Raw genomic sequence first — 26,354 nt, forward strand, 5'->3', positions numbered from 1 at the left:
AGGCTACACAATCCTCTGACCAGACAAAGTGATGCCCACTCCCTTGCCTGCCCACATTCCCTAATGCTCACATGGTAAGTATTGAACAACATTTAAAAGTTACTGTTTGACTCCTGCCCATTTCTTTCCCCCTTCCTTTAGTAGGAAGTTTTCTCCAAACTCACCGTCTCCCATCTCATCAGAGAAGGGGAGGCTAAAGACAGCTTCATCAATCATCCGGTTGGGAAGGTTGGTATAGAACCTGCCAACTGTGGTCTCCAGGTTACTCAGCTGGTTCAGCACCATCATGCTGCCCTTAATCACAGGCAAGCCTGTCCGGTCCAGCACGCCATACTTCCCTGAGTTCTGCTCAGCAAGATCTCTCAGAAAAGCCAGCTCTTTCAAACCAGTCACCCCATCTAAAATAAAAAGCCAAGGGAAGACAATGTAAAACAAAACAGTGGATATCCATATAATAACTTTGCCATTTAGATCTAATAAGGGTCTGGATGAGGTCTTGCAATGCCAAGGGGGTCTTTGCAGAGACGGTGTGGACTCAGGACACAGATACCAACCAGTTCCTGCTGATGAACAAAGCTGGAGGCGTGATCTTTCCTCAAATAGTCAAGAGGGCAAAGGAATTCTTCAAAAGGCAATGATGAAAAACACATGAGTAAATAAAGGAACCCCATCCAGCAAGGATGTTCTTCCCTTAAAGTTTAATTATAAAATTTAAATTATTTTTCTGCATTTAATATTTGAAAGCAAAAGTAATGATTAACAAGTTTGCATTTAATTTAAATTAGTAGATGAAGTTGTAAGAGTTTTAAAGGACAGAGGTTTACCATTTCATTTCTTACCTCTTTGCCTATTAAACACTTGCCAAAGTCTCATGCAACTAAATGAAAGAATTATGGATTGTATTGAGTGGTGTCTCCAAACCCTGTTTCTTTAAGCTCATTTTACTTACAAATGTTTTCATGCTTTATATTGTTAGGATAATACTGGATTTGATTTATCTAGTATACTTTTTTTATGTTTAGAGTTTTAAAATTTTTGTAAAAGATTCAGGCATACTGGGCTGAATTGTTCTACAACATCTGTAATCTATAGCACAAAAATAAATTTAATAAACCTTTTTTAAAATTTTGGTTTGCTATTGTTGGAACACAGTCAAAAGGATTAGTAACTGGTCCCATATGGGTACCATTGTAAACAAATTCAAATGATTTCAGTCACTACTGAGACTCTACCAATGAGTTTTAAAAAGGTTTTGCCTCATGTTCTTGAACTGCTTAGTCATTAAAAAAAATCTGAAGAGTTCATGGTTCACCAACCTTAAGTGACTTTATCATTTCTAAATAGGAAGTATATATACTTCTAGCCTTGTAAGTCCATTTCTAAAGTCACGGCAAGATATAATGGGTATAATTTCTTTCTTCACATGCTGTATGTAAATAATTTGGATTTTGCTCCACTCAGACAATGCTAAAGGAAAGTCTGAATCAGATTATTGTTGCCTTTGCTTGACACAGAATTCACATGGGAGGTGAGTGGTAAAAGACACTCACCTCCCGTGTCCGGGAGTAAAAGACAACACAAAAGACGTGATTGATCCCTGATCTTACACCCTTGATAAACTCACAGGGGTGAATGATAAAAGGAGACAACTTCAAGGCAATAAAACACATTTCCTTTCTTTGTCATGCACTGCATGGCTCTTTCAAAATGTACAAGAAAAGTAACAAACAGGAACATCTACTAGACAAAGAAGCACAGTACAGGATATCAAAGATTGGGTTACTTTATGTCACTCCATTTTTTTATGTCACTCCATCATGAAATGTTATGCAGGGGTGGCAGGAGAGTCAGTAGGGTGGCAGACTGGATTATTCTATCATCAATGTGGTCATGCTGGAAACTGCATTTCCCACAATCCCCTTTCTTCTATGCTTCCAGGTTAAAGGTGGTCAAAAGTGAAGTGTTGTAAGATTTAAGCGGTGAAGAGAGAGATGTTAAGAGACAGACATAGAGGAACCAGAATGTTCCAGTTCGTCCCACTCTTCTGCTCTGTGTTCAGTTCCCTTTCCCAACTGCTGGCATACTCACCAAGGGCAACCCCACTCCAGATGCTTCACTGAGAATTCACAGGGGTAGCAGCCATGAAAAGCCAACAACCTCTCATAGACTTCTACACCAGACCTCCTAAGCAGTCTTCAGTGTTCCTAGCCTCCAGAAATCCCTGCAAGTTCCAACTTGTTCACCCAGACCAGAGCTGGTTAATAACCTTTGAGTTGTCAATTCCTCTTTTTGCATCTTTACTCTTACAGTTTCCCCCCATAATTGTGTACACTCTTTTTTTTAATTGGAGTATAGTTGATTTACAATATTGTGCTGGTTTCAGGGGTATAGCAAAGTGATTCAGTTATATACATATATTTTTTCAGATTATTTTCCATTATAAGATAATGAATATAGTTCCCTGTGTTATACAGTAAATCCTTGTTGCTTATCTATTTTATGTATAGTAGTTTCTATTTGTTAATCCCATACTCCTAATTTATCCCTCCCCCCAAGCCCTTTCCCTTTTGGTGTGTTTTCTATGTCTGTGAGTCTGTTTCTGTTTTATATATAGATATGTATTATATATATAATACATTATATATGATAATTTTGTATTTTTTAAGATTCCACACATACGTGATCTCATATTTGTCTTTGTCTGACTACTTCACTTAGTATAATATTCTCTAGGTTCATCCATGTTGCTGCAAATGACAGTATTTCATTCTTTTTTATGGCTGAGAAATATTCCATTGTATATATACACCAAATCTTTTCTTTCTAAACATCTTTATTGGAGTATAATTGCTTTACAATGGTGTTAGTTTCTGCTGTATAAAGTGAATCAGCTATACATATACACATATCTCCATATCTCCTCCCTCTTGCGTCTCCCTCCCACCCTCCCTATCCCACCCCTCTAGGTGGTCACAAAGCACCGAGCTGATCTCCCTGTGCTATGCAGCTGCTTCCCACTAGCTAGCTATTTTACATTTGGTAGTGTATATATGTCCATGCTACTCTCTCACTTCGTCCCAGCTTAACCCTTCCCTCTCTCTGTGTCCTCAAGTGCATTCTCTACATCTGCGTCTTTATTCCTGTCCTGCCCCTAGGTTCTTCAGAACTTTTTTTTTTTTTTTTTTTTAGATTCCATATATATTACACCACATCTTCTTAAACTAATCATCTGTTGATGGGCACTTGGGTTGTTTCCATGTCTTGGCCATTATAAATAGCGCTGCTATGAACATTGGGGTGCATGTATCTTTTTGAATTAGAATTTTTGTCTTTTCCAGATATAAACCTAGGAGTGGGATTGCTAGATCATATGGTAGCTCAAGTCTTAGTTTTTTAAGGAACTTCCATATTGTTTTCCATAGTGGCTGTACCAATTTACATTCCCACCAACAGTATACACTCTTATTCTGATAATAAATTTGTTGTACCAAAATTTTCATAGTGGCTCTGCTTCCCTATTTGAATTGACAGAGTTAAAGGAATGTTGTCAACCCTCGTGAACAACGTTCAGAGATATCTCTCAGAGAGGTGGAAAACTTGCAATGAGAACACATGTCAGGCTAGATTAAGGGGAGAAAGAAAAAAGATGAGAATAGTTAGAGGGAAGTAACCAGAAGTTTCAAAGAATGGAATTATCAGGGGCACAGCAAGAGCACAAGATACTCCAGTGGGAAGATCTCGGAACAGTGAAGAGATGGGTGACAGCAAGAAAACTTCTTTACTCAGTATCTGCCTGGGCAGACCTTCAAATTGAATGGAAAAGACATGACCACTTCCTTTTATGTTTCCTTACTCCTGTACTATTGCATTTAATTCATCTGCCTTGTCTGTCTTCTTCACTGGGTCAAGGGCTTCTTGAAGGCAGAGATTTTGTGTACTACAGCTCTAAGACCTCAGTGCACTATGTTGTATATGGTATATGCTCAATAAACACAACATATCTTGTATATTTATTATCACTGCTATCCTATGAAGACTTTATTCTTTTCATTTTACAGATAAAACTGAGGCCCTCAAGAGATTAAGTAATTTGCCATAAGCCACATGGCTAGGAAATGGAGACTGAAATTGAGAATCTCTAGACACCAGCCCCTGTGTTCTTCCACGTGTATGCAGTCCACAAAAATATCTGCAAAAAAATCATGCTGGCCAAAACACAGATTCCTGGACCCCATCTAAGAGGGTCTGAGTATAAATCTGTAGTTACTGCCTGGGAGCCTGCATTTAAAAAATGAGTCTCTAATATATCCTTATCCCATTAAAATATGAGACCCGGTGTCCCTAAAGCCACCGGTTCTGCATGGAAATCTGAAAGTGGATAGGGGAGATAAAAGCCCATAGGTGGGAAGGGCTGCTGGATCAAGACATGCTCTCTTAAAAACAAGAGAACGGGGCCACTTTGAACACTGAGGGAAAGGGACCCAAAGAAGAGGACGAAGAGCTGTGTATTAACAGGTGGAAGGGACATGACACAGCAGAGAGGCGGGAAAATTGGGCTTTCATCAGACTGGGGGATGGTTAAATTGCTGAAGGAAAAATAATGAGTATTTCCTCAGATTTGCTAGTTTACTAAACACTCTCACATACTGTCTGATTTAATAGCAACACAATCAACCTTAATGAGCACCTAGCAAGTGCCTGGCACTGTCCTGGGTGCCTACTGTTCGTCGGGGTTAGTCTTCACAATAACCCTGTCAAGTAGATAAATTCACATCTCCAATGACACAGCTACGGAAGGGGAGGTGGAGAGAGTGTCACAAGAGGCTCCAGGTAGTGATTCTGCAGGGAAATGTGATATTTACGGTCCTGGTTATACAGAAGAATCTAGGTCAGTACTTCAGCTTCCTGCTCTTAAATCAATGAGATAAGTTAATAACCTCTATGCAGTATCAAAATCCAAGAATATGAGGAGAAGTGAAAAAAATGGATCTGTACAGAATCCTGTGCAAGACCACGTAACTGGTGACGGTTTAGAAATGAGCAGCTGGCCAGAGAGAGAGAGATGGAGAGATAGGGACATCCTAACACACACCCTGAGTACCCATGGGAGGTAGAGAAAGACGGGCTTGGGAAGGAATCTGCTTCTTATACCCTTCATCAAAGCACCCTGTGATGGTTCTTCGTTATTTTTTTGAAAGCAGCACGCACTTAGACAGAACTTTCATCTGAAAGAAAAGAATCTCGAAACACTACCTACCGTTCATGAGGGCGTAGGTGAGAATCATTACGGAGTTGTTTAGAAAACTATTTTCTTCACTGATGACACGGAGAGTCGCCTTTTTATCTTCTTCTGAAGAGTCCTTTGATGTAATGCCAGCAGACAGGTAAATGATGACCATGTCTGTATCTAAACAAAAACATGCAAACTGAATGTTACATCAGAGTCTGGCTAAAGGCAGCTACTCAGTTTCTCTTTCACTGGGCTTTCCTGCCTTGAGGACCTGCCCGGTCCACCGTTCCTACTCCTGCCCATCTGATGCCAGGCTTCCGTCTTCCTGCATCCGCTGCTCCTTCATCCTGCCAGTGGTGGGCCACGGGGCCTCATTTACCCAGTGTCAGGTAAGGAGATGTTCCTAATGAGTTCACCAGATCGAAAAAGGTGTGTTCCTTTAGGCATCTACGGTTGTGGTAATTTAGCCATCCTAAACGGACATCTTTCCTGCCTTCTGAAATGGAGGATTCAGAACCTGATTTACCTTTTCCTTAGTGTCTCAGGGTCTTCCCCAGGAACACACATTTTTTGGGGGACTAGGCTTTTAAAATATATATATATATATTTATTTATTTATTTTTATTTGTTTGGCTCCGCCAGGTCTTAGCTGCAGCACACGGACTCTTTGTTGCTGCATAAGGGATCTTCGTTGAGGTACGTGGGATCTTTAGTTGCAGCATGCAGGATCTTTTAGTTGTGGCATGTGGGATCTAGTTCCCTGACCAGAGATCGAACCCAGGCCCCCTGCATTAGTAGCGTGGAGTCTTAACCACTGCACTACCAGGAAAGTCCCAGGACTAGGCTTTAAAATGGTGGTTCTGCCAGGGTCTCCTGAGACATGTAAGGTTATCTGTCTCTATGCCAGGTAGTGCCAAAAACATTTTTGTTTTAAAACTCATCAGTGTAGGAGAGCAATAAAAGCATGGACATAGGAGCCAGGTTGCTTGTGTTCACATCCCAGCTGTGCCACTTTCAAGCTGTGTCTGGGTTGTTTTAGGCACATTTCCTAACCTTTCTACACCTAAATGTCCTTATCTACAACAAAATGGGGATAATGACAGTATTTATTTCACAGGGTTGCTGTGAGGATCAACTGGTTAATTTAAGAGTGAAAGCCAGACTTCCCTGGTGGCACAGTGGTTAAGAATCTACCTGCCAATGCAGGGGCCACAGGTTCGATCCCTGGTCCGGGAAGATCCCACGTGCCACGGAGCAATTAAGCCCGCAAGCCACAACTACTGAGCCCGCAGGCTGCAACTACTGAGGCCCATGCACCTCAAGCCTGTGCCCCACAAGAGAAGCCACTGCAATGAGAAGCCCGTGCACCACAACAAAGACTAGCCCCCATTCGCTGCAACTAGAGAAAGCCCGCACGCAGCCACAAAGACCCAACGTAGCCAAAAAATAACTAACAAACTAACTAACTAAATAAAAATTAAATGTAAAAAAAAAAAAAAGAACATTAAAAAAAAGGGTCAATTATAGTTTAAAAAAAAGAGTGAAAACCAAAGGGTGATGGTAAATAGAGGATAAAAGAGAAAAGAAAGAAACCTCAACACAAACAAAACAAAAACGAAACCCTGGCACTGGCGTGAAGTAGCACCTATGACTCTAGAGTAAAATGACTCTCCAACCAGGGCTAATGATTGGGAAGTCATTTTAGCTCAGGGTGAAAACTTCTTTCAAGTGGATTTACTCAAAAATAAAAGTGGTGCATTTCCTACCATTAAAGATGCAGAGGCTGAATGATGGCTTTAATGGAGGAAGGGAAGTAAGCCAGCTGGATTTTTATACTGTCTTTTTAATCTGAGATTCCCTGATTCAATATCTATTTTTAAGACAACCTACACAGATGTTTACCTTTTTATTGAGAAATAATGATTGATATGCTATATGCTTAATTCTTCAAGTTTTTATGGTTGTCATTTATCTGAGATTGCTTTATAGTTACTGGGGTAGGCAACCTCCAGGTTGGTCCCCCAATGATCTCACTTCCTGATATTCACATTCCTGTGTGGTCTCCCTTTGAATGTGGACCAGATTTAATGACCGGCTTCTTGTGAACAGAATGCAGCAGAGGTCACAGGGTGTCAAGAGATGGATTAGGTTACAGAAAGACAGTGGCTTCCACCTGTGTGCTCTCTCTCTCGGGGAAGCCAGAGAGCATGTTGTGAGCTATCCCATGGAGAGGGAAGGTACTGAGGCCTTCAGAATCCAATCTGCCAGCAACCATGTCAGTGAACTTAGAAGCAGATCTTTCTCAAGTTGAACTATGAGATGACAGAAGCTGTGGACAACAGTTTAACTGCAACCTCATGAGATACCTTTAGCCAGAGGCAACCAACCATGCTGTGCCCAGATTCCTGACCTACAGACACTGAGATAATAAATGTTTATTGCCTTAAGCCAGTGAGTGTTGGGTAATTTATTACCCAGGAATAGATAATTAAAAAAATTATCCTAACAATTATCAGGTACGATGACAGAATTTTCTTCCGTTTGTAAATTTCCATTTTAGACACTGAAACATCCTTTATTATGCAGAATTGAATAATTACTACTAAGACTTAATATATAAGCAAGTCTTTTTTTTTTTTTTTTTTTTTTTCAGTACGCGGGCCTCTCACTGTTGTGGCCTCTCTCGTTGCAAAGCACAGGCTCCGGACGCGCAGGCTCAGCGGCCATGGCTCACGGGACCAGCCGCTCCACGGCATGTGGGATTTTCCCAGACCGGGGCACGAACCCGTATCCCCTGCATCGGCAGGCGGACTCTCAACCACTGCGCCAAGAGGAAAGCCCTATAAGCAAGTCTTAAAGCTAATTTTGATGCTTGAACAATTCTCTAATAAATATTAATTGCCAATTTAAATTACATATTATTTCATCAGAAATTAAGATATGAAAGCTGATGTAAAAAAATATCATAAGCTAGGGAATATCCCTGTCTTAAACTAGATGTCAATCATTTTCCAGTGTTGTAAATACAGTCCTGTAAATTATTATTATTATTATTTATTATTATTATTTTTTTTTGTGGTACGCGGGCCTCCCCCGTTGCAGAGGACAGGCTCCGGACGCGCAGGCTCAGTGGCCATGGCTCACGGGCCCAGCCGCTCCGCGGCATGTGGAATCTTCCCGGACCGGGGCACGAACCCGTGTCCCCTGCATCGGCAGGCGGACTCTCAACCACTGCGTACCAGGGAAGCCCAAATTATTTTTTTAGGATGCTAAACAGCTCACTTAAGCTTCTGACTGGAAAATACTACTTGACCCTAGCAGGTGGAATAGAGATATACCATGAAGCTAACAAACCATCGCCCTGTGGTTTGTCATTTATGTGTGATAAATTCCTGGACACCTGTAAGACTGACCTAAAATGAACTCTTGAATTTTCTTACTTGGCTTTATGATTCTGGATAAAACATGCTGTCACTGAGAGCTGGTTTTAGGCACAGGTCCACAACTGGAAAACCAGAAGGCCCTGCAGCCTGCAGCTCCTTTAGTTGCCAAGTGTATTTTCTTTCTGTCCCAACAATAAGACATACACTCTGCAAGCATCCTCACTGTCTCTGCCCAGCCCCTGACTCTACTCCTGCCCTATCCTTAGGCAAAATCGAGTTATTTTTCTATTTTTAGATATCAGACCTGCCAAATTTGGTCTGATTTATTTTTTTACTTACTAGGATATCCCCTCTCTAGTCGCTCATGGGAACATTAAGCCTTGTGATTAGTAATGTTAGGGATAAGTAATTATAGGGACTTGGGGCAGGGCAAAGACATAGCATGTACCTGGAAGAAAATGCAACCCTCTCCATTTGACAAGTCCCTGTCTAAGCCACCTGCATTCCTTGGGGTCAATATCAAAGGGGGAAGAACAACTTAAATTTGGGCTTTGCCCATGCCATTAGATTCCCACTCCTAACCATCTTATTCCTTCTGCTACAAAATGACCCTCCCCAACCAGTTACCCTCCAGACAAACCCTGAACAAACAATCCAAATGTGTCGATGGTATCAGTTACAGATCTACCATGGGATTGAAAAAGAGCCAGCACTGGATAAAAGTTTTAGATTTTCTGATTAGTACAGAGCAAATTAATACAAAGCCACCATGATATATGCCATGTGGCTTCTGTTCACTTGACCACCAATGTGGGGCAGATACTTTTACTTTCATTTACCGACAAATCCTTACAATAACCCTACAGGGTAGGCTCATTGGAATAATCCTACCCCACGGCCTTCAAACAGTGCCAGGTATACAGTAGATGCTAAATAATTGCCTGTGGCGTGAACAAAAGTAATGATGTAGAGTACAAGCTCCTAAGAGGAGTACATAGACCCCTCACCATGCTGTAGCCAAGGCTACTAACGGTCCTTGACTGTCTTTGGGCTTGGGGTCAACTTAGGACGTCTAGGGTATCTGCTCTCCTTTAGCCAGAGCTAGAAGGCTTTAAAAAAAAAAAAAATATATATATATATATATATATTATTTTTTTTAAATGTGGACCATTTTTAAAGTCTTTATTGAATTTGTTGCTTCCGTTTTTTATGTTTTGGTTTTTTGGCCACAAGGCATGTGGGATCTTAGCTCCCCAACCAGGGACCGAACCCACACCGCCTGCGTTGGAAGGCGAAGTCTTTAACCACTGGACTGCCAGGGAAGTCCCCAGAGCTAGAAGTCTTGAAGGAAACAGAATATCATAATAACCACAGCTAATATTTATTTAATATTTATGATGGAGCGCTGGATCTTATTATCACTCCCAGTTTGCAGATGGGGAAACCAGACCTGGAGAAATCAAATAATTCACACAAGTTTAGAAAAATTTCAGAGTAGGAATTTGAACACACATTGGTTGAAATTCAAAACCCACATACTTAACCACTGTGCAACATTGCTGGAGAGCAGCTCAAACCTCTCCTTAATAAACTGGGTAATACTAATTCCTGACGTGTTTCTTTATGCAATCTAATTTGGGTTCTTTTTTCTTTGAACAGCCAGTAGAAGTTGTAAAGTGGAGGCCTGTGAGCTAAACTTTAGAAACATCTTACTTGGCCTAAAAAAGACTCCTCTGAGCATTTAGAAAAAAGACATCAAAATGTGTCCAAATCTGTGATGGTCACTCTTCTTTCCATGTTTTTGCTCGCCAACATTAAGAAAACCCCCCAAAACCCAAAGGAGAACTGTTTCCTGTCAAAGCAGTCTTCTGCTAATGTGCACGGCAGGAAGGTTTGTAAGAAGAGGTTTAATGAGGTCTCTATTCACAGTTTTAAAGCTGGAACAAATGACAACATTTGAAAATGAAGGAGTTTCACATAAAAATCCAGATTTCTGGCTTCTCTTAAAACAGAAGATCTGGCAACACTGGAGAGGCATTCCTGCAAGGCAATGAGAGGCTGAACAGAAGAGCAGCTGCCTTCTTGATGGAGCATACGCCCTCTAGCTTCCTGTGCTCCCCAAACAATCCTTATTACCCTACCTCGAGCTCACTTGACACACTCACTGCCTGGCTGCTGCCAGTATAACGTTTCTCTCCATTACTTAAACCGTGTAATAATCATCAAAATGGGACTTCATCTCTAAAGATAGTTTGATGACTGAAGAATCAAGTAAAAAGAGCACATCTGGTGAGGAATGCTGACAGCCGGATGGCAGCTGGTAAATGGCATCCACAGGTGAATGGCATTGACCAACTAGCCAATCTGTCTTGAATACTTGAGAGGTCAGCCTTAGCCTTTGGCCTTATTGAACTATGGACAACTTTACACTCAGCCATCCTGTAATGGTCTGTGGATAGCTGGTTCTTGCCAAGGCTGGCAGGCAAAATTCTAAGATGACCCCAGTGACCCCCACCCTGTATGACTCCCTCCTCTTGAGTGTGGGTATGACCAGTAATTTGCTTCTGGTCAATAGAATATGGCTAAGGTGATGGGATATCACTCTTGTGACTGTGCTACATATTTGGCAAAGATGGAGGGATTCTGCAGATGTAATTAAGATCTTAATAAGTTAACCATGATGGAGAGTAATCTGTTTAAATCAAAAGGGAGAGTAAGCCTGATTAGGTTAGACAAGCCCTTTAAAAGAGGGTCCAAGCCTTCCCCGAAGTCAGGGGCTTGAAGAAAAGATGCTTTCCTCCTGGCCTTGAAGAAACAAGTAGACATGAGTTTCACAATTGCAAAGAAATGAATTCTGCCAACCATTGAGCTTGGAAGAGGACTCTGACCCTCAATGAATCCACAGACTTGGCTGACACCTAGAATGCAGCCTTGCGCAGTCCTAAACAGAGAAGCAGCTCAGCAACACACGGACTCCTGACCCACGGCAACTGTGAGATAATAAACTGTGAGATAACAATACACAGAAACATAAAACTGATACGCCATTTACCATCATTAGCTGTAATAATTACAGTAGCTTCTGTCTTTCAAGGGCCCACCATGTGCCAGGCACTAAGTTGTGCATTTATCAATGTTGTCTTAGTTTTAATGCAGACACAATGAAGAGCTTGAAAATATATTCTTTAAATTTATCTCAATAGGATACGTTCGTTGAAAAAAACAACCTACAAACAGATTTTCGAATATAAAAGAGAAAACGACATAGATTCCTTTCAGTAGTTTCAAAGCATGTATCGTATTTCAAATATCCTTCCCTTTACTTCAGCATGCATCCTAATTCCAGATTTTCTTTAACACATGAAAATTAAATTAGAGTGCCTTTGTACATTTGAAGGGCTGTGCTCATCTAAATGACAGCTGGTTAGAAGGAGGAAGGATCAAGGCAAGAATTCCGGCTGCCCCGTTTCTGAGCACATGCGCACAAGCAGACAGCCACTCTAAGTCACTGAGGACGCGAGGCTGACAATTAGCATCAAAAAGGATGTGGATATTCTCCTGGGAAATAAACGGGGATATGTTCCTAATAAAGGGGCAGGAAGAAGAGGCTCAGGGAGTAAAGAGATCGTGCAGACTGAGTACCTTTGATTGGAAAAGATGAGAAAATCTCCTAAGATCCTAGTATTAGATGACCCTTATGACAGCACAAGAAATTTTTAGACCGTCAATTTAGAAAAAAATCCCTCTAGACATAGTTATGTGATCAATTTACAATATATTTCTATTGCCATCCTTTCTCTGTTAGTTTATGAGCAACTAATTTATTAGTAGGCAAAGGCACTTGCTTGCTTGGAACTTGGTGCTATTGTTTGTGCTTCGAATCAGCTGAAATGCCTTTTGAAATCCCACTGCGTGCTGGGTAGGGCTGTCCAAAGACTTGACGCTGCTGACGAAGGTGGACATTTTCCTTTTTGTCTCACTGGTGGCTGGAGACAGGAATGTCTTATAGCACTGGTCAAGTGAGCAAGTCCTGACGGTGTCTGCCACAGTCAGCATGGAGATCTGGAGGGGAAAACAAACAGACAAACAAAGCTTGTTATTCTGCCAGGGAAAGGTTTTCTATATTTCAGAACAGCGCCAAAAGTGACAAGTCCTACAGAACAGTTTTGGAGAGTTTAAAAAGAAATGCCTAGAGGCATCAACCTATCATATTTGAAGAAGATGAGTTAAGGAATGGTAAGGGACAGGGACCCTAGAATTTGGCTTTTGCTCCAAGATGAAGTCAGCAGTACAGTGTTCATCTAGAACATTAAAAACAGTATTTCGCACACAGAAAAATCTTGGCAAGTACTAATCGTCTGGATTCTCCTACTGGAGGTGGCGGTGAGGGTAAAGGCACAGGGTGCCTGTTTTAAACAACTAGATTAGTGAGTAAAACCTTAGGAGGTGGAAAAGTCAAAATGATGAAGCAGAAAATGTCTACAGGCAATAGACTATCATTAGTTGTAAACACGCCTATCTCTGAGGTATCCTAGAGATTAGTAAACCTCTAGCAGCCTTCTTTTCTCCCTTCCCTCCCATCAATCTTGAGATAAAGACAAGTCATCCACCAGTGTCCAAGCCCTAGCCCTGTTCCTCCTTAGTATAATTTCCAGTGTGAAAGTCACAGCTAATTAAAAGTCTAGGCAGGGGCCATTAAGGAAGTGCAAGACTCAGTTTGGTGGCGATGGTTTTATAAAGAGATTTGGAACCAGGGTTGGCAGCTGCTCCCTTAAATACTAGAATAAAAACTACAGCACTCTCTTTTCTCAAAGTCATTTTTAAAGGTGAATTGAAAAATACATATCATAAAACATAAAGAACTTTTAAAAAGGTATTCAAGAAAGACCCAATGCCAATGGGGGGGGGCGCGCGGTCACTGGGGTCATCATCACCTTATCGTGTTCATCGATGGCGCTGAGGATGACCTGGGCAGCGTCCTTGGCAATCTGAAGCTGGGTGTCTGTGACGGAAGCCCCGTGGTCCAGGATCACTACTATGTGCTTTGACTGCGGCCGGACAGTGGAGACGTAGATAGGTCTAGAAGGGGGAGAAGCTCTCTGGGGTCAGTCCTGGTTTAGAGTAAAGGTCTCAACCTAACACAGCTATGAGTGCTACAGATGGGCAGGCACGCTGGCCTCCCTGTGTTTCTGGGGGTTTGGCACAGGATGGAGACCAGTACGGAACGAGAAACTATTCTGGTGCGCTGAAAACAACACCTCAAGACAACAGCGTGTGTCTGCAGAACAGGGATTGGTGACTTCTGCCTTCCAAAGATTAAAGCACCCAGGAGAAGGATTTAAGAAGCAAAGCCTTTGGAAGGCTGGCTTTTTCAGCATATATGAAAGTCCACCCTCCCTGGAAATGGAACTGGTGGCCCCCCGGATGGCAGAGACAGAATAGCAGGGAGAAAAAAGTCCACCAGCCAGCGCGGGGTCCTCTGCAGGTTTAGAGTGGGACTTGGCTAAAACCGAGGCAGCCTGTCATCTGTGAGCACACTGAGCAGCTTTGAATAGCTGGTCTGGTTTCTCTCTCCCCAAACAAAAGCCACTGCTAGGAGGGCCCTTTTCCTTTCTGTACTGAAACAATTTACACAGGTCAGCCACCAAAAGGCCCCTTATCCGAGCATTTAAAACTGTGCCATCAGATTTGTCCAAGCCAGTGATAGCCACTCTTCTTGCCAGGTTTTTGTTTGCCAACATTAAGAAAGGGGGTGGAGGGGAGGGGGGGTAGAGGTGGGGGGAACGCCAAAGGAGAAGTGCCTCCCACCAAAGCAACCTTCTGCTAGTGTGCGGTGCAGACAGGTTTGTGAGAAGAGGCTTAATGAGGTCTCTATTCACAGTTTTAAAGCTGGAACAAATTAGAGGGAGCTTAAGAGAGCAAATCAGCCTCGAGAGAATTCTCTCCTTTATCGACACCCCTAAAACACGAGAGTTTTCTGTGAAATGTTAGATGCCAGTTGAGTCACAAAAGCCTGGGCACAAATTAAGAAATACAGGCAAAGTACCAAAAAAACTCAAAATTGGGCCAAGTTTACACTAATTGTTCTCAAGCCAAAAGTCCTACATTAATACTAAAGCACTACTATATTTTCACTAGTCAATACCATTCAGCCAAGTAGGGAAACTGGATAAAAAAAATCCAAGAGCGGTGGCTACAGAAGCGAAAGAGGCAACAGGAAATAAGGAAATCTGTCTATCCCAACACTGACAACCATGTCGAATACTGAACTTTTAAGTTCTCCAAGCTAGGTGAGTAGATTTTTTTTTTTTTCTAAATGACATACCCCGCCCTCCATTCCAGTTCAACTCAACATAAATGAAGAGCAGAATATGTGTTCACACTGTCACAATAAATTGTTAAAAACTGCTTTACTGGGATACATAAATAGCAGCATTATATGTACAATCTGGGGCGGTCCTCATAGTGTGATTGGCTCCTTTCTGATATGCTCTGCAAACCCACTCCACACTTCAAAGGATGTGGAGACCTTGCAAAGGCCTCAGAGGTGAGAAGACAGGTCAAGAGACGGCGACAGCAATCTACGAGGAGAGGAACTCGGATTACTTAGTCAAGGGAACAGAGACTTGAGGATTGATTTAATGCATATTTAAGGTAGAGATTCGTGAAACCTCCCTAGTGTAGGTGAATGTTGATTTGTGACAAGGTGCTGCTTTTCCTTTTGGACCATCCCTCACAGGTGATTCATTAAAAAAGCAGAATGCCATCTAATCTATCTTCTTAGAAGTAAATGAGAATTAGATGGTTTATGGTGTCTTTGGCCTCTCCTGAGAGATGAGCCAGACTAGCACCCAAGGTCACGGATTCTGGAACAGTCTCCAAGATGCTCAAGTCTTCACCATGCTGTCTAGGGAGGGAAGAGAAGAAACCATACAAACGATACAAATGTCCCTCTAGGAAGAGCACAGAAGTAGTATTTTCCTTGGGGAAAATTTTAGATACAATTTATTTATTTTTTTCTTCCAGGTGTATTGAGATGTAATTGACATACAGCACTGTATAAGTTTAAGGTGTACAGCATAATGATTTGACTTGCATACATTATGAAATGATTACCACAATAAGTTTAGTGAATAGATATAATTTAAAACAAAGATGGAAAGAAGCTAAAATGGTGGTTTAGTCTCAAAAAACGTGGCATGAAAAGCAGGCATCCTGCACTAGTTCCAGAAGTTCTGGCATCAAACATCTAACACTGCAAAACGGAAACTGTGGGGATTAAAAAGGAAAGTATCTTTGCCTAAGGGGTTCTGTAAATTGATGAGTGTTGTCATACAAATTATCTCACCATTACCGCCCTTCTAGCTAAGTGGTAGCATCTCAAGTCATTTCCTGAGAAAAGCAGCATATTAAGGATCCTCGATCCAGTGTTTTCTGGACAACCTTAAAACTTCTAGTAGCTGAGATCTGCATGTAAATTTCAAAAGGATGGCCAAGCATGTTATCACAGAAGGGAAAGCTGAGAATCGCAAACTATTCTGAGATATGCTGTAAAGTCTTCTAGCGCTGCCCTTGAGAGAAGGTATTATCATTTGTCTCTTAACGAAGGTGTCTGAAACTCAAAACAGACTGGGTGCTTCAAAATTTTTTATTTCTTAGTAAATACCTTGTTTTACTTGGCTTGTTAGATAGTTCTGAAAAAGTTCCAGGCTTCATCATTTGCCTTCTCAGGCATTTCTACACCCACATATGTTAAATAATGAAATCATTTCAGGATAAGTTTCTGAAACCACAGTTTGGAGGCAGAGCTGTGTGTATGAATGGGGAGTCTATATTTTATACAGATTACTCTTAAGCAGTAATTAAAACTTTGGCAAGCAAGTCAACGTACCTACTGCGATGCTCATAGCTGCCCTTACACCGGAACTTGTGTGCTGGGAAAACAGTGAAAATTCCTTCTTCTGAACTGAAATACTGCCACTTAATTCCAGGGTTGGATTTCAGGTTGTCTGCAAGAACTGGAGGAGTGGGGAAAAAGACATATAACCAACAAATCCACAGGTGCACGCAGGCACTGTGCCTCAGGCATCTGTTTTGCATAAATGGTTTGTACTATGAAGAAATCCCAGTAAGTATAAGGCTGTAAATTTTCTACTAAACATTTTCTTTCTGTCCCTTAAAAAAATACCCCATGAATAGAAAATGTAATGAATGTTTCGGTCAAGTGAAGCAATCACTCTTAACATTGTATGGTGACACTATATGTCGTGGATTATTTTTCCAGCATAAGTGATTCATTTGCATTAATCGCTCTCCTCAATGGGCTGGTCCCTGTTATGCCAGTGTATACTTGCTGGCTTGGGGTATGTTCTCTAACTGTGGAAAACAGTAATATTAATAGGCTAGTCTCCCGAGGGACTAGACCTGTGACCTTGACCTTGTTCACTTCACAATGAGGGAACCAGCATTGATAGTACTTGAAAAATGAGAACCATAATCATTCAGGAAGAGCTTACAGAATGATTCCAACATGGCAGCACTGGAACAGAGGCCTTCCCTCACATTATCTCATTTAATCCATAAAACAACCCTAGGATGAAGGTGGTATTATTATTTTTTTAACATCTTTATTGGAGTATAATTGCTTTAAAATGGTGTGTTCATTTCTGCTGTATAACAAAGTGAATCAGCTATACATGTACATATATCCCCATATCTCCTCCCTCTTGCGTCTCCCTCCCACCCTCCCTATCCCACCCCTCTAGGTGGTCACAAAGCAGAAGCTGGTATTATTATTCCCTACTTTGGAGTTGAGAAAATATGCTTACAGAGCTTAAGCAAATTGGCTGAGGCCTTGTCAGGAACTGGCTGAGCTGGGATTCAAATCTGGGTGTCCTGGCTCCCGTGTTCTTTACATCAGTTGGTGTTGCCTCCCTTCCTAAGTGCACTGCATCCCTGCCACTGGTTTGCAGCTGGGGTGGCAGCCACCTTACTGTGTGCAATACTGTCCCGAAAACTCCACAGTCTTTCTCTCTTCTCTGATGCCCCTTCACTCTGCTCCACACCACCTCATTTATGTATTACACACTACTATGTGTAGGGTACTGCTTTACATGTTGCAAGATATACAAAGATGAGCAGAAAACAAGCCCTCCTGTAATAAGCAATACATCAGAAGAATTATATAGAGGGAAATGGAGCAAAACAAGAAAGCATGAGGCGTATTTGGCAAAAATATATATATAAAGCTCTGAATGCCGCAGAGCCGTCTTTTTTTTTCCCCCCTTTGGCCACGCCTTGCAGCATGTCGGAATCTTAGTCTTCCTACCAGGGATCGAACCCACACCCCCTGCAGTGGAAGTGTGGAGTCTTAACCACTGGACTACCAGGGAAGTCCCCAACACATGGCCATCCTTTAGTCTGGCTTTGGGGTCAGCAAGCTTCTGTAAAGGGCCAGGTGGTCAGTGATTCTGGCTTTGCAGACCATATGGTCTCGGTTCCAACTACCCAACACTGCCTCGTGGTGCGAAAGCAGCCACAGATATCCATAAAAGAATGTGTGGGTGTGTTCCAGCAAAGCGAATTTGCGAACATCAGTGGCAAGCCCAGTTTGGGCAGTGGTCCTCCAACCACGCTGTGTAAAATGTACTATGTGGAGGCCTTCAAAAACGTTCAGCAGTTACCCTGCCCAACACACACCGAGGAGCTATAGCACACTGTAGCCTCACACAAATCCTAGGAGTAAACAGTTATTAACCCCAAGTTACAGATGAGGAAACAGGCTGAGAGAGGTTTGTTGACTTGCTTGAGGTTTCACAGTGGACAAGAAGGGAGTCAAGCCAGTGTATGACCACAACGCCTATCCCCTCTCTCTGCCAGCCAGCCATATCAAGGTCATCACCTGGACTCAGGCGACCACTCTCTCTCCGGGGACCAATGCTGACGTGAGTGCATGTAAACGCGGAAGAGGGTTTTTCTCTGCCTTGTCTCCTGGGAGTCTGAAGCTCAACCTTGATCTCATATTAGCACTCTTCTCCAGGCAGCCCTGCCAACCCAGCAATAAAAAGGCAAACACCGCCTTTGGGAGAAAGGAAAGCTCGGTGACCTCATTTAAAAGTAACATCTGTAACAATAAACAGGCTACAGTGAGACTATTAAAAGGGGAGCCAATGAGAGCAAGAATGTTTTAAAAATAAATCTGAATTCACATAGTGCGTGATACATTTAGTCTCACCACAAAAGATCATTCTGGTTCCATTCCAGCACTAGAGCCTAAGTATCGGGCAAGGTTCCTCAAACCCTCCTGCTGAGAACTCCTTTGGTATCTGATTAAATTTCATCTGTTATTCAGCACTAGCTGAAGATGACGGCTATGATGGTAATGAGGACCCCAGGGCCCAGAAGCCATCAATCCGTCATTGTGGTGTGCACCCCAGGCAGGCCCCTCCTGATTTAGAGGTGGAGGTGGATGATAGCCCTACTATCTATGCAGAGAACCCAGAGGGGTCTTCCCCCATTCATAGGAGTCAGTTAGGCATTCTGACCACTGGATCACTTGGACTGGGGTCCCACACACTCACTCTTTCCTCAGAAATGCTGGAAGCTGTCCAGGAAGAAAAGCTGGGCAGACCTCCAACCTGTGAGCCCACGATGCACAGTGCTAGGCTTTAAGTTCTCAACGGGCCGGGTCTGTATCTGCCTAAACTGCTCTGCACACCGATCTCAGACAGACACACGTGAAGGAGGCAATGAATGTTTTTTCCTCACTGAAGCTGAACCCGAACCCCAGGACAGAAGTTCAGCACACCCTCTGACATCCTCCAGCATTTTACCTCTACCCACCTTCTAGCTAGAATTACTGTCCTAACAGGAAACTGTTCGATCCTTCATCCCTAGACTCAAAGATCCTTGAGGGTGAGATCTATATCTGAGCCATGTCTGTTACCCCTGAAGCAGAGATTCCCAGTACTTCTCACATCAAGGCGCACACTCTGCATGATATCTGCAGCATACAGGCTGGGAAGATGTGCGTGGAAGTACTATTTCTCGAGTGTTTTGATACTTTTGTTTGATAAATTCTAAAATCTTACTTTCCTCTAATGCCAAATCCAATTAAACATAAATATAGAGCAATGATTAAATAAATCAATATAGAGCAATCATAATTCTAAATATGTTTAAAAATGATAAACGCTCCCTTCTCCCAACACTACTGCCAATGCAACCAGTACAAAAATAGGTAAATGGAGAGAGAAAAAGCCTGCTTGTCGGATGATTTCACGAGACTGTACATGTCAAAACATATCAACTGTATATGCTAAACATGTGAAGTTTATTAGACGTCAATTATTCCTCAGTAAAGTTGATTTGATAATAGTGCAAATTTATTGAGCATCATACAAACTAGTTTTATACACAGTTTGATGTTTTATAAAGACTCTATGAGTTTGCTACTATACCCATTTTACAGATAAAGAACTAACTTGCTCAGAGTTATAAGGGCAGAGTCATAATTTGACCTAGGTGTCTGCCTCCAAAGTCCTGGCTCTTTCCAGAACACTATAGTGTTTCTCCATGTCCATAGATATATGCTGAATGAATTAGCAATGAATAGATAAAAAACGCACTGAGTACTTCTTGAGAGGAAGAATAAATATATAAACAGGTTGATGGTTCTCAATCAGAATAATCAGTTGCATCAGTTTGTAAATATACAGTGTAAATAAATACAATTAAGGAGACACTTGACTCCTTAAGGAACGATTTCAAAATTGAAATAAGACATAAGGCTAAAGTCAGCATTTAATCTTGTGAGGAAAAAACAAACTGCTGAACTGCTAAAACTGGCACACACCAGCTGGGAGTCCAATGTCATGGGCTTTACCATCGATCCCACAGGCTGGTCTACCTGGAAAATGGCAGAGACACAAGTTACAGCTTGGAAGGCAGAGTCAACGGTAACTACAGCACTCAGAACTGTGCTTGAGGTCAAACAATAGTGTATTTTAGATAATAAAGGGAGTTTTTATTTGAGAGAGAAACTATAGCGCTGACACCTCTTAATTATTTTGTAGGTGCTCAACTGGTTAGAGATGTGAGCCTGATGTGTCTTTTTCTTTCACTGTCAAATTGAGCAGGCATAAAAAAGCCATTTGGACATGGGCCCAGTGCTATTTTGCACTTTTTACTTAATTCAGGTTGGCTCTTAGGAACTAGAAGGGATACCCTGGTAAATCAGATGGACTGGGAATAAGTAGCCATGGGTTAAAGTGCCATCTCTGACTGGCAAGCTCTCTGACCTTCAGTTTAACTTTCTATCCAGTATCCAAAGGCATCTTTCTAAAATGGAAATCAAATCCCACCACTGATTTGCTTAAAACTGTTCAAAGGTTTCCCACATAATCATGCCTAGTATTAAATCCAACCCCGTCAGGCCCTGAACCATCTGGTCCCTTCCTACTCCCCAGCCTCACCTTTCCCCTTTTCAACTCACTACATTGTACATCGAGAGCTATTTCTTTTTAGTTCTGTAAATATGCCAATCTTTTTGCAATGGAATAACTCTTCACCTTCTCAGAGAGCCCTTCCCTGACCACCCTCCATTATTATCCTCCCTTAGAGCATCCAGTATTTTCCTTCATAGGAAATTTTTGCCATAGATGGCAAAAATTGTTAAGTTTGGTGTATTTATTTCTGCTGCTATTTGTTTCGTGTCTCTCATGCAGAGGAGCTGTCAGTCCCAGGAGGACAGGGGCCAAGTCAGTTTTGTTCATCACATTCCCTGGCCCTGGCACAAGCCCAGTTTTTAGGAAGCACTCAGTCAGTATTTGCTGAGTGAATCAGTGAATGATGATGTTGGCCAAGGCATGTGATTTCACAATCTCCACATCTGTAAAGTAATAGATTTGGACAAGGTGTTTCCAAAGACCCTGTAGAAACCAAGAGAAAAGTGGTAAGAGGGCAAAGAATGAAGGTCAATAGGAAGGAAGTACATGGATTTACAACTAGAGAGAAAGAGCTTTTATCAAGTTCATGAAAGAAAAAAGGAAGAGCATTCTCACTTCCTATTCGCTTAGAAGCTGTAGGTCAGTACTATGAGATTATTAATAGTGATTCAATACTTTGCAAAATGTCCAAACAGTACCAAGAAACATTTACATGAGAATGATGGAGAAAACTTAATATTGGCCTTTAAAGGATGTGGAGCTCTCTGTGATGGCTCCTCGTTCTTTAAAGGCAAGCCTCTCCATACCCTTCAACAACTGACTATTTCTCACTTACATGTCCTATGCTAATTATAAGTGAAGACCAAGAATTTTGCCATACCCATTGGCTTATTTTTTCTTTGACAAACTGTCATCAGATAAGCAGCTGAAAAACTGTGCCTTTCCTCTTTCTAGGCATTCCTGTCTATTGGGTCTCAAGATCCGCCTGCACACAGTGTACTGAACTGTCTGTGGATAATTCTAACATATGGGTCCCAGATTCCACAGTCCCCAAATATTTTCCTTCCAATTTTATCATCTGCATCTGACTAGTTCTTATGTCATTGGCCTCTCCAGTCAAAACAAAACCAACCACGTCCCCAAACTCCTTGCCTGCCTTCTTCAATGCTTAACCCACCAGACCAATGAGAAAGAGATGGATTATGAACCGCTTGTATTTGGGCTGTGACTTTCTCAATAGCATTATCCAGCGGAAGTAGGGACAAAGGGAAAATGCCCTGTAACAGAAAGCCTGTGCTCCCACTTTGAGGAACTCTGGGCTTCCGTATGCCCAGCCCAACACCGCTCAGCAAAGCACACAGAGCTTTCTACTTCCCACAGCTTGCCAAATGTAAAATACAGGAGCTGTCCTAAGCACACAGAGGTGCAGACACACAAAAACACACATACTTTCCTAACAGACCAGAAATTACATAGCACCTTTCAGTAATACTCTGTGCAACTGCAATCCTTTTGGAGGGAAGGAAAATAAATTAACATCCCGAGGACTCCAAACAAAATTTCTGGCGTTATACCCTATCACACCTTTCCAATTCCTACTCCTTGCTCACATCCTGAGTATTGTTTTACCACGTATTCTGGAGGGGCCATATTTCATGGATACTGTGTATGCTGTTCCAGAAGGGGCAAGCATATTGAGTGTTTGACCACGTTCCAGGCACTTTGCAAGGTCTTTTATTTATATTATCTCAGTTAATTCTTACAACAACTCTATGAGGTGGGTTTTATTTATTATTCAGGAAACCAAGGCATATAGAGGTTAATTTTCCCAAGTATTTAACAGCTAGCAAGAGCCAGAATGTGGAGGTTTACCAAAGCGATACTGTTATTATCATTTTATAGCTAAGGATGTTCTGGCTCGAAGGGAGGAATTACTTAAGCTTTGGGCCTGGGATAGGATCCAGGCCACACAGTCCTCTGATTCTTCCACTAAAGCCCATTGCCGAAGTTAGGTTAATGGCAGCTGACCCAGCCATCTCATTGTATTTACTTTAGTCTAATACTAAGGAGAGGACATCCACAAATCTCTGATTCTGTTCCAAGCTCACAGTTTATCATGTCCATTCTAAGCTAATTACATAATGTAAAATAACCAGTCCATTCTGTCCTTGATTCTGTTGAGGCAGTTTGGTCATGGGCTCAGATAATCTAGAACAAATTTCTGGGGCAATCCAAAATCAGCACAGGATCCACTGCTCTACCCTCTTCCTTTCTCAGAGACCATTCCCAGAGGACTCAAAGGTCAAGGTAGTTTCCAAACACTCATGGAAAGAATAAGAGAAAATTAACAGAGATGGCGTTCTCAAGCCTGGCTGATCATCGCAATCAGCTTTTGAAGCCTACAGATTCCCAAGCTTTACCAAGCCAACATTCTGATTCACTAGGTCTGGGTTGGGGGCCAGAGAATAGGTATTTTTGACAAAGCACTTCAGGTGACCCTCATGATCAGCCAGGTTTGGGACAACTCAACCAAGATGTTAAACTCCACTGTCCTGTCCGTTTCCTTAGCTTCACTTGCTTCTTAGACTCACTCTCTCTCTCTCTCTCTCTCTCTCTCTGTCTTCAGCATATAAATATTTTCAAGTTGCTCTAACTTAAAAAACTATTATCTGCAGAACCCTCCCTAAATCCTACCCCTTCCTAAGTTATCAGTGACCTTTCACCTTTTCTCTGCCAATCAATCAGTGACCTTTCAACTTTCTCTGCCGTGGACAGTGGTCTCCACGGACTCTCTGCTTCTTGCCATCCCACTAACCACTCATTTTGGATGAGGCCATGCTTGCTTAGGCCATGGCCCTTCTCCACGACCCCTCCCACTTTTGGATGACCTAGTCTACTTCCAGTTTTCTCTTTTCCCAGGCTAACTACTCTTCTATCCGTTCTTCACAAAGCTCTCTTGCCTGCCCTGCTTAAAGTCTGTCAGCTGCTTGACTTCAAGCTAAGAAACAAATCAAAACAAAAACCAAACCAAACCCAAAGCAAACTCCTCAGATTGATATACAAGGCCCATTAAAATCTGGCTTAGTGCTACCTTCATTTTCCGTTACTTATTATTCCTTCCTCCACAGTGGTCGGGCACGTTTCACAGATTCTGAAATGGGAAATGTGTTTGCCACAAGCACGTCACCTAATTCCTATTGTCTTCTAAGACTCAACTCAACCTCACAATTTGTGTCGAGGGCCCCAGGCTTACCTTTATCATGACAGCATTTAGCACTGCCTCACGACCATCTGTCTGTTGATTTTTCTCCTCATTCCTAGTGCCCTCAACACACATAGGACAAGGTTGTGAGCTGTCTGAGGGGAGAAATTCTGTCTTAATTACCCTGGTGTGCACCACAGTAACTACGGTAAAGTTGTCACCTGAGAGAAGCTTGTTATGAGAGAGAGAGAGTCAGGGTTGGTTCTGGTCTCAAGCTTTGATGAGGAGCAAAATGAAGCTGCTGCTAACATATGGAATATGGGCTGGGGAGGAGGTCTGGGTGGGAAGACAGAAGATTATGGGTTTGGTCAAAAGAGACTGAGGGGCTTCCCTGGTGGCGCAGTGGTTGGGAGTCCACCTGCCGATGCGGGGGGCACGGGTTCGTGCCCCGGTCCGGGAGGAACCCGCGTGCCACGGGGCGGCTGGGCCCGTGGGCCGTGGCTGCTGGGCCTGCGCGTCCGGAGCCTGTGCTCCGCGGGGGGAGAGCCCGCAGCGGTGAGAGGCCTGCGTACCGCAAAAAGAAAAAAAAAAAAGAGAGACTGAAGTGTTATTAGGCAGAATACAGTAATGGGGAGAAATCCCTTCATCTTAAGCAGTCCGTTGTAAGGAACACATCGGACAAGGAGTCAGGACATATATGTTTAGTCACATCAATACCAACAATTTGTTGTTTGACTTTAGGTAGGTCGGTTAATAGATCCTATCTAGTTTAGGTAGCTAGGCTTGTTTCTCATCTATAATATTGAATAAACATTTTTCCTTGGTATCCATGGTAAGACTAAGACAAAAGTATGTAGCGGTATATGAGGTACCAAGGAACAATGGACTGATTTTCTTGTGTGCATTGCATGTTTGAAATCACCATAGTTAGTTTCATGTAAATAACACTATTCATCTGGATAGTCTGTCTCTATATAGTCTCCCTATACCTGAAACATTTATATGTGCTGATTTGCTGTTAAGCTAAGAAAGCCAAGGCTGACTTATAGCACATCACGACTACATTCTTCTCTTCACTAAGGTCCTTCCAAAAGTCTCAGTTATTCCATTACAAAGATGAGACAACAAAAGTACAAAGGAAATCCTAGTTCTATTCATTCATTTATTCATTCAATAAGCATTTACTGTGTACCTGCTATGACTAAGGCACTGGATTGAGCACCTGGCACACAAAAAATAAATTAAAAGGAATAGAGCATCAAACAGATGTTCAATATAAAAAAAATTAAAATTCTATAATAAGAATGTACCGCAGAATAAAGTAACGAAGAGTTGTAGCTGGGCCAACACAACTCTGAAGGGTCACCCCAGCCTCTAAGCTCCCCTGGGGGTGGCTGAGGACTCCACTGAGGCTGTATCTCAGCCCATCTTCCCCTACTGCTCAATCCTGCTTCCTTCCCTTTCCCCACAGACTGCCAAGCTCCATCTCAGAGTCTGCCTCCTGGTAAACCCAACCTTCTACAACAGACAAGGAATTCTTACCGAACAAGAGCAAAGTATGGAGGAGTAATAGAAACTGGAGATTTGAAGCAATGAAAGGGAATCCCTGAGGATACAGCTCAGAGGGCTTCAGGAAGAGGAAGAGGAGAAGAAGATGAATTTTAAAGGCTTCCACCTTTACCTTAGAGATAAACTATCAAAGGTTTTTGAGAAATGGAGTTATAGAGCAGATATTTTCAGAATACCTACAGTGTGTAGGATATACTGAAAATGAGAAAGAATAGGAGAAGGGAAAACTTTTGGGAGGTTTCTACATTAATTCATCTTCTAGAAAGGCAATGAAGATTTAAGTTTATAGTATTGGAGAGGAGAAAACAAAGGGGATTCAAGACACACCTTTGAACTATGCAATCTAAGCCAAGTTCCCCTTCAATGAAAAGGGTAACGAGGGACTTCCCTGGTGGCGCAGTGGTTAAGACTCCGCCCTCCCAATGCAGTGGGGCCGGGTTTGATACATGGTCAGGGAACTAGATCCCACATGCATGCTGCAACGAAGAGTTCGCATGCCACACTAAGGAGCCCTTGAGCCTCAA

The 26,354-nt window shown here is 42.3% G+C and overlaps 1 protein-coding gene across 2 annotated transcripts in view; it reads right to left on the bottom strand.

The window, feature by feature from the left end:
- CACHD1 (cache domain containing 1) overlaps positions 1 to 26,354 on the bottom strand; it is a 217,369-nt gene that overhangs the window by 45,745 nt on the left and 145,270 nt on the right. For both annotated transcript variants that reach the window (XM_024119787.3, XM_028489306.2), the window contains exons 5-9: positions 16,505 to 16,631; positions 13,548 to 13,692; positions 12,459 to 12,675; positions 5,258 to 5,407; positions 165 to 398 (exon numbers count right to left, since the gene is read on the bottom strand). In XM_024119787.3, coding sequence (XP_023975555.1) covers positions 165 to 398; positions 5,258 to 5,407; positions 12,459 to 12,675; positions 13,548 to 13,692; positions 16,505 to 16,631 — 873 coding nt within the window. The remainder of the gene's footprint in view (positions 1 to 164; positions 399 to 5,257; positions 5,408 to 12,458; positions 12,676 to 13,547; positions 13,693 to 16,504; positions 16,632 to 26,354) is intronic.

This window comes from Physeter macrocephalus, chromosome 4, assembly GCF_002837175.3.
Source record: "Physeter macrocephalus isolate SW-GA chromosome 4, ASM283717v5, whole genome shotgun sequence".
Taxonomy (NCBI): domain Eukaryota; kingdom Metazoa; phylum Chordata; class Mammalia; order Artiodactyla; family Physeteridae; genus Physeter; species Physeter macrocephalus.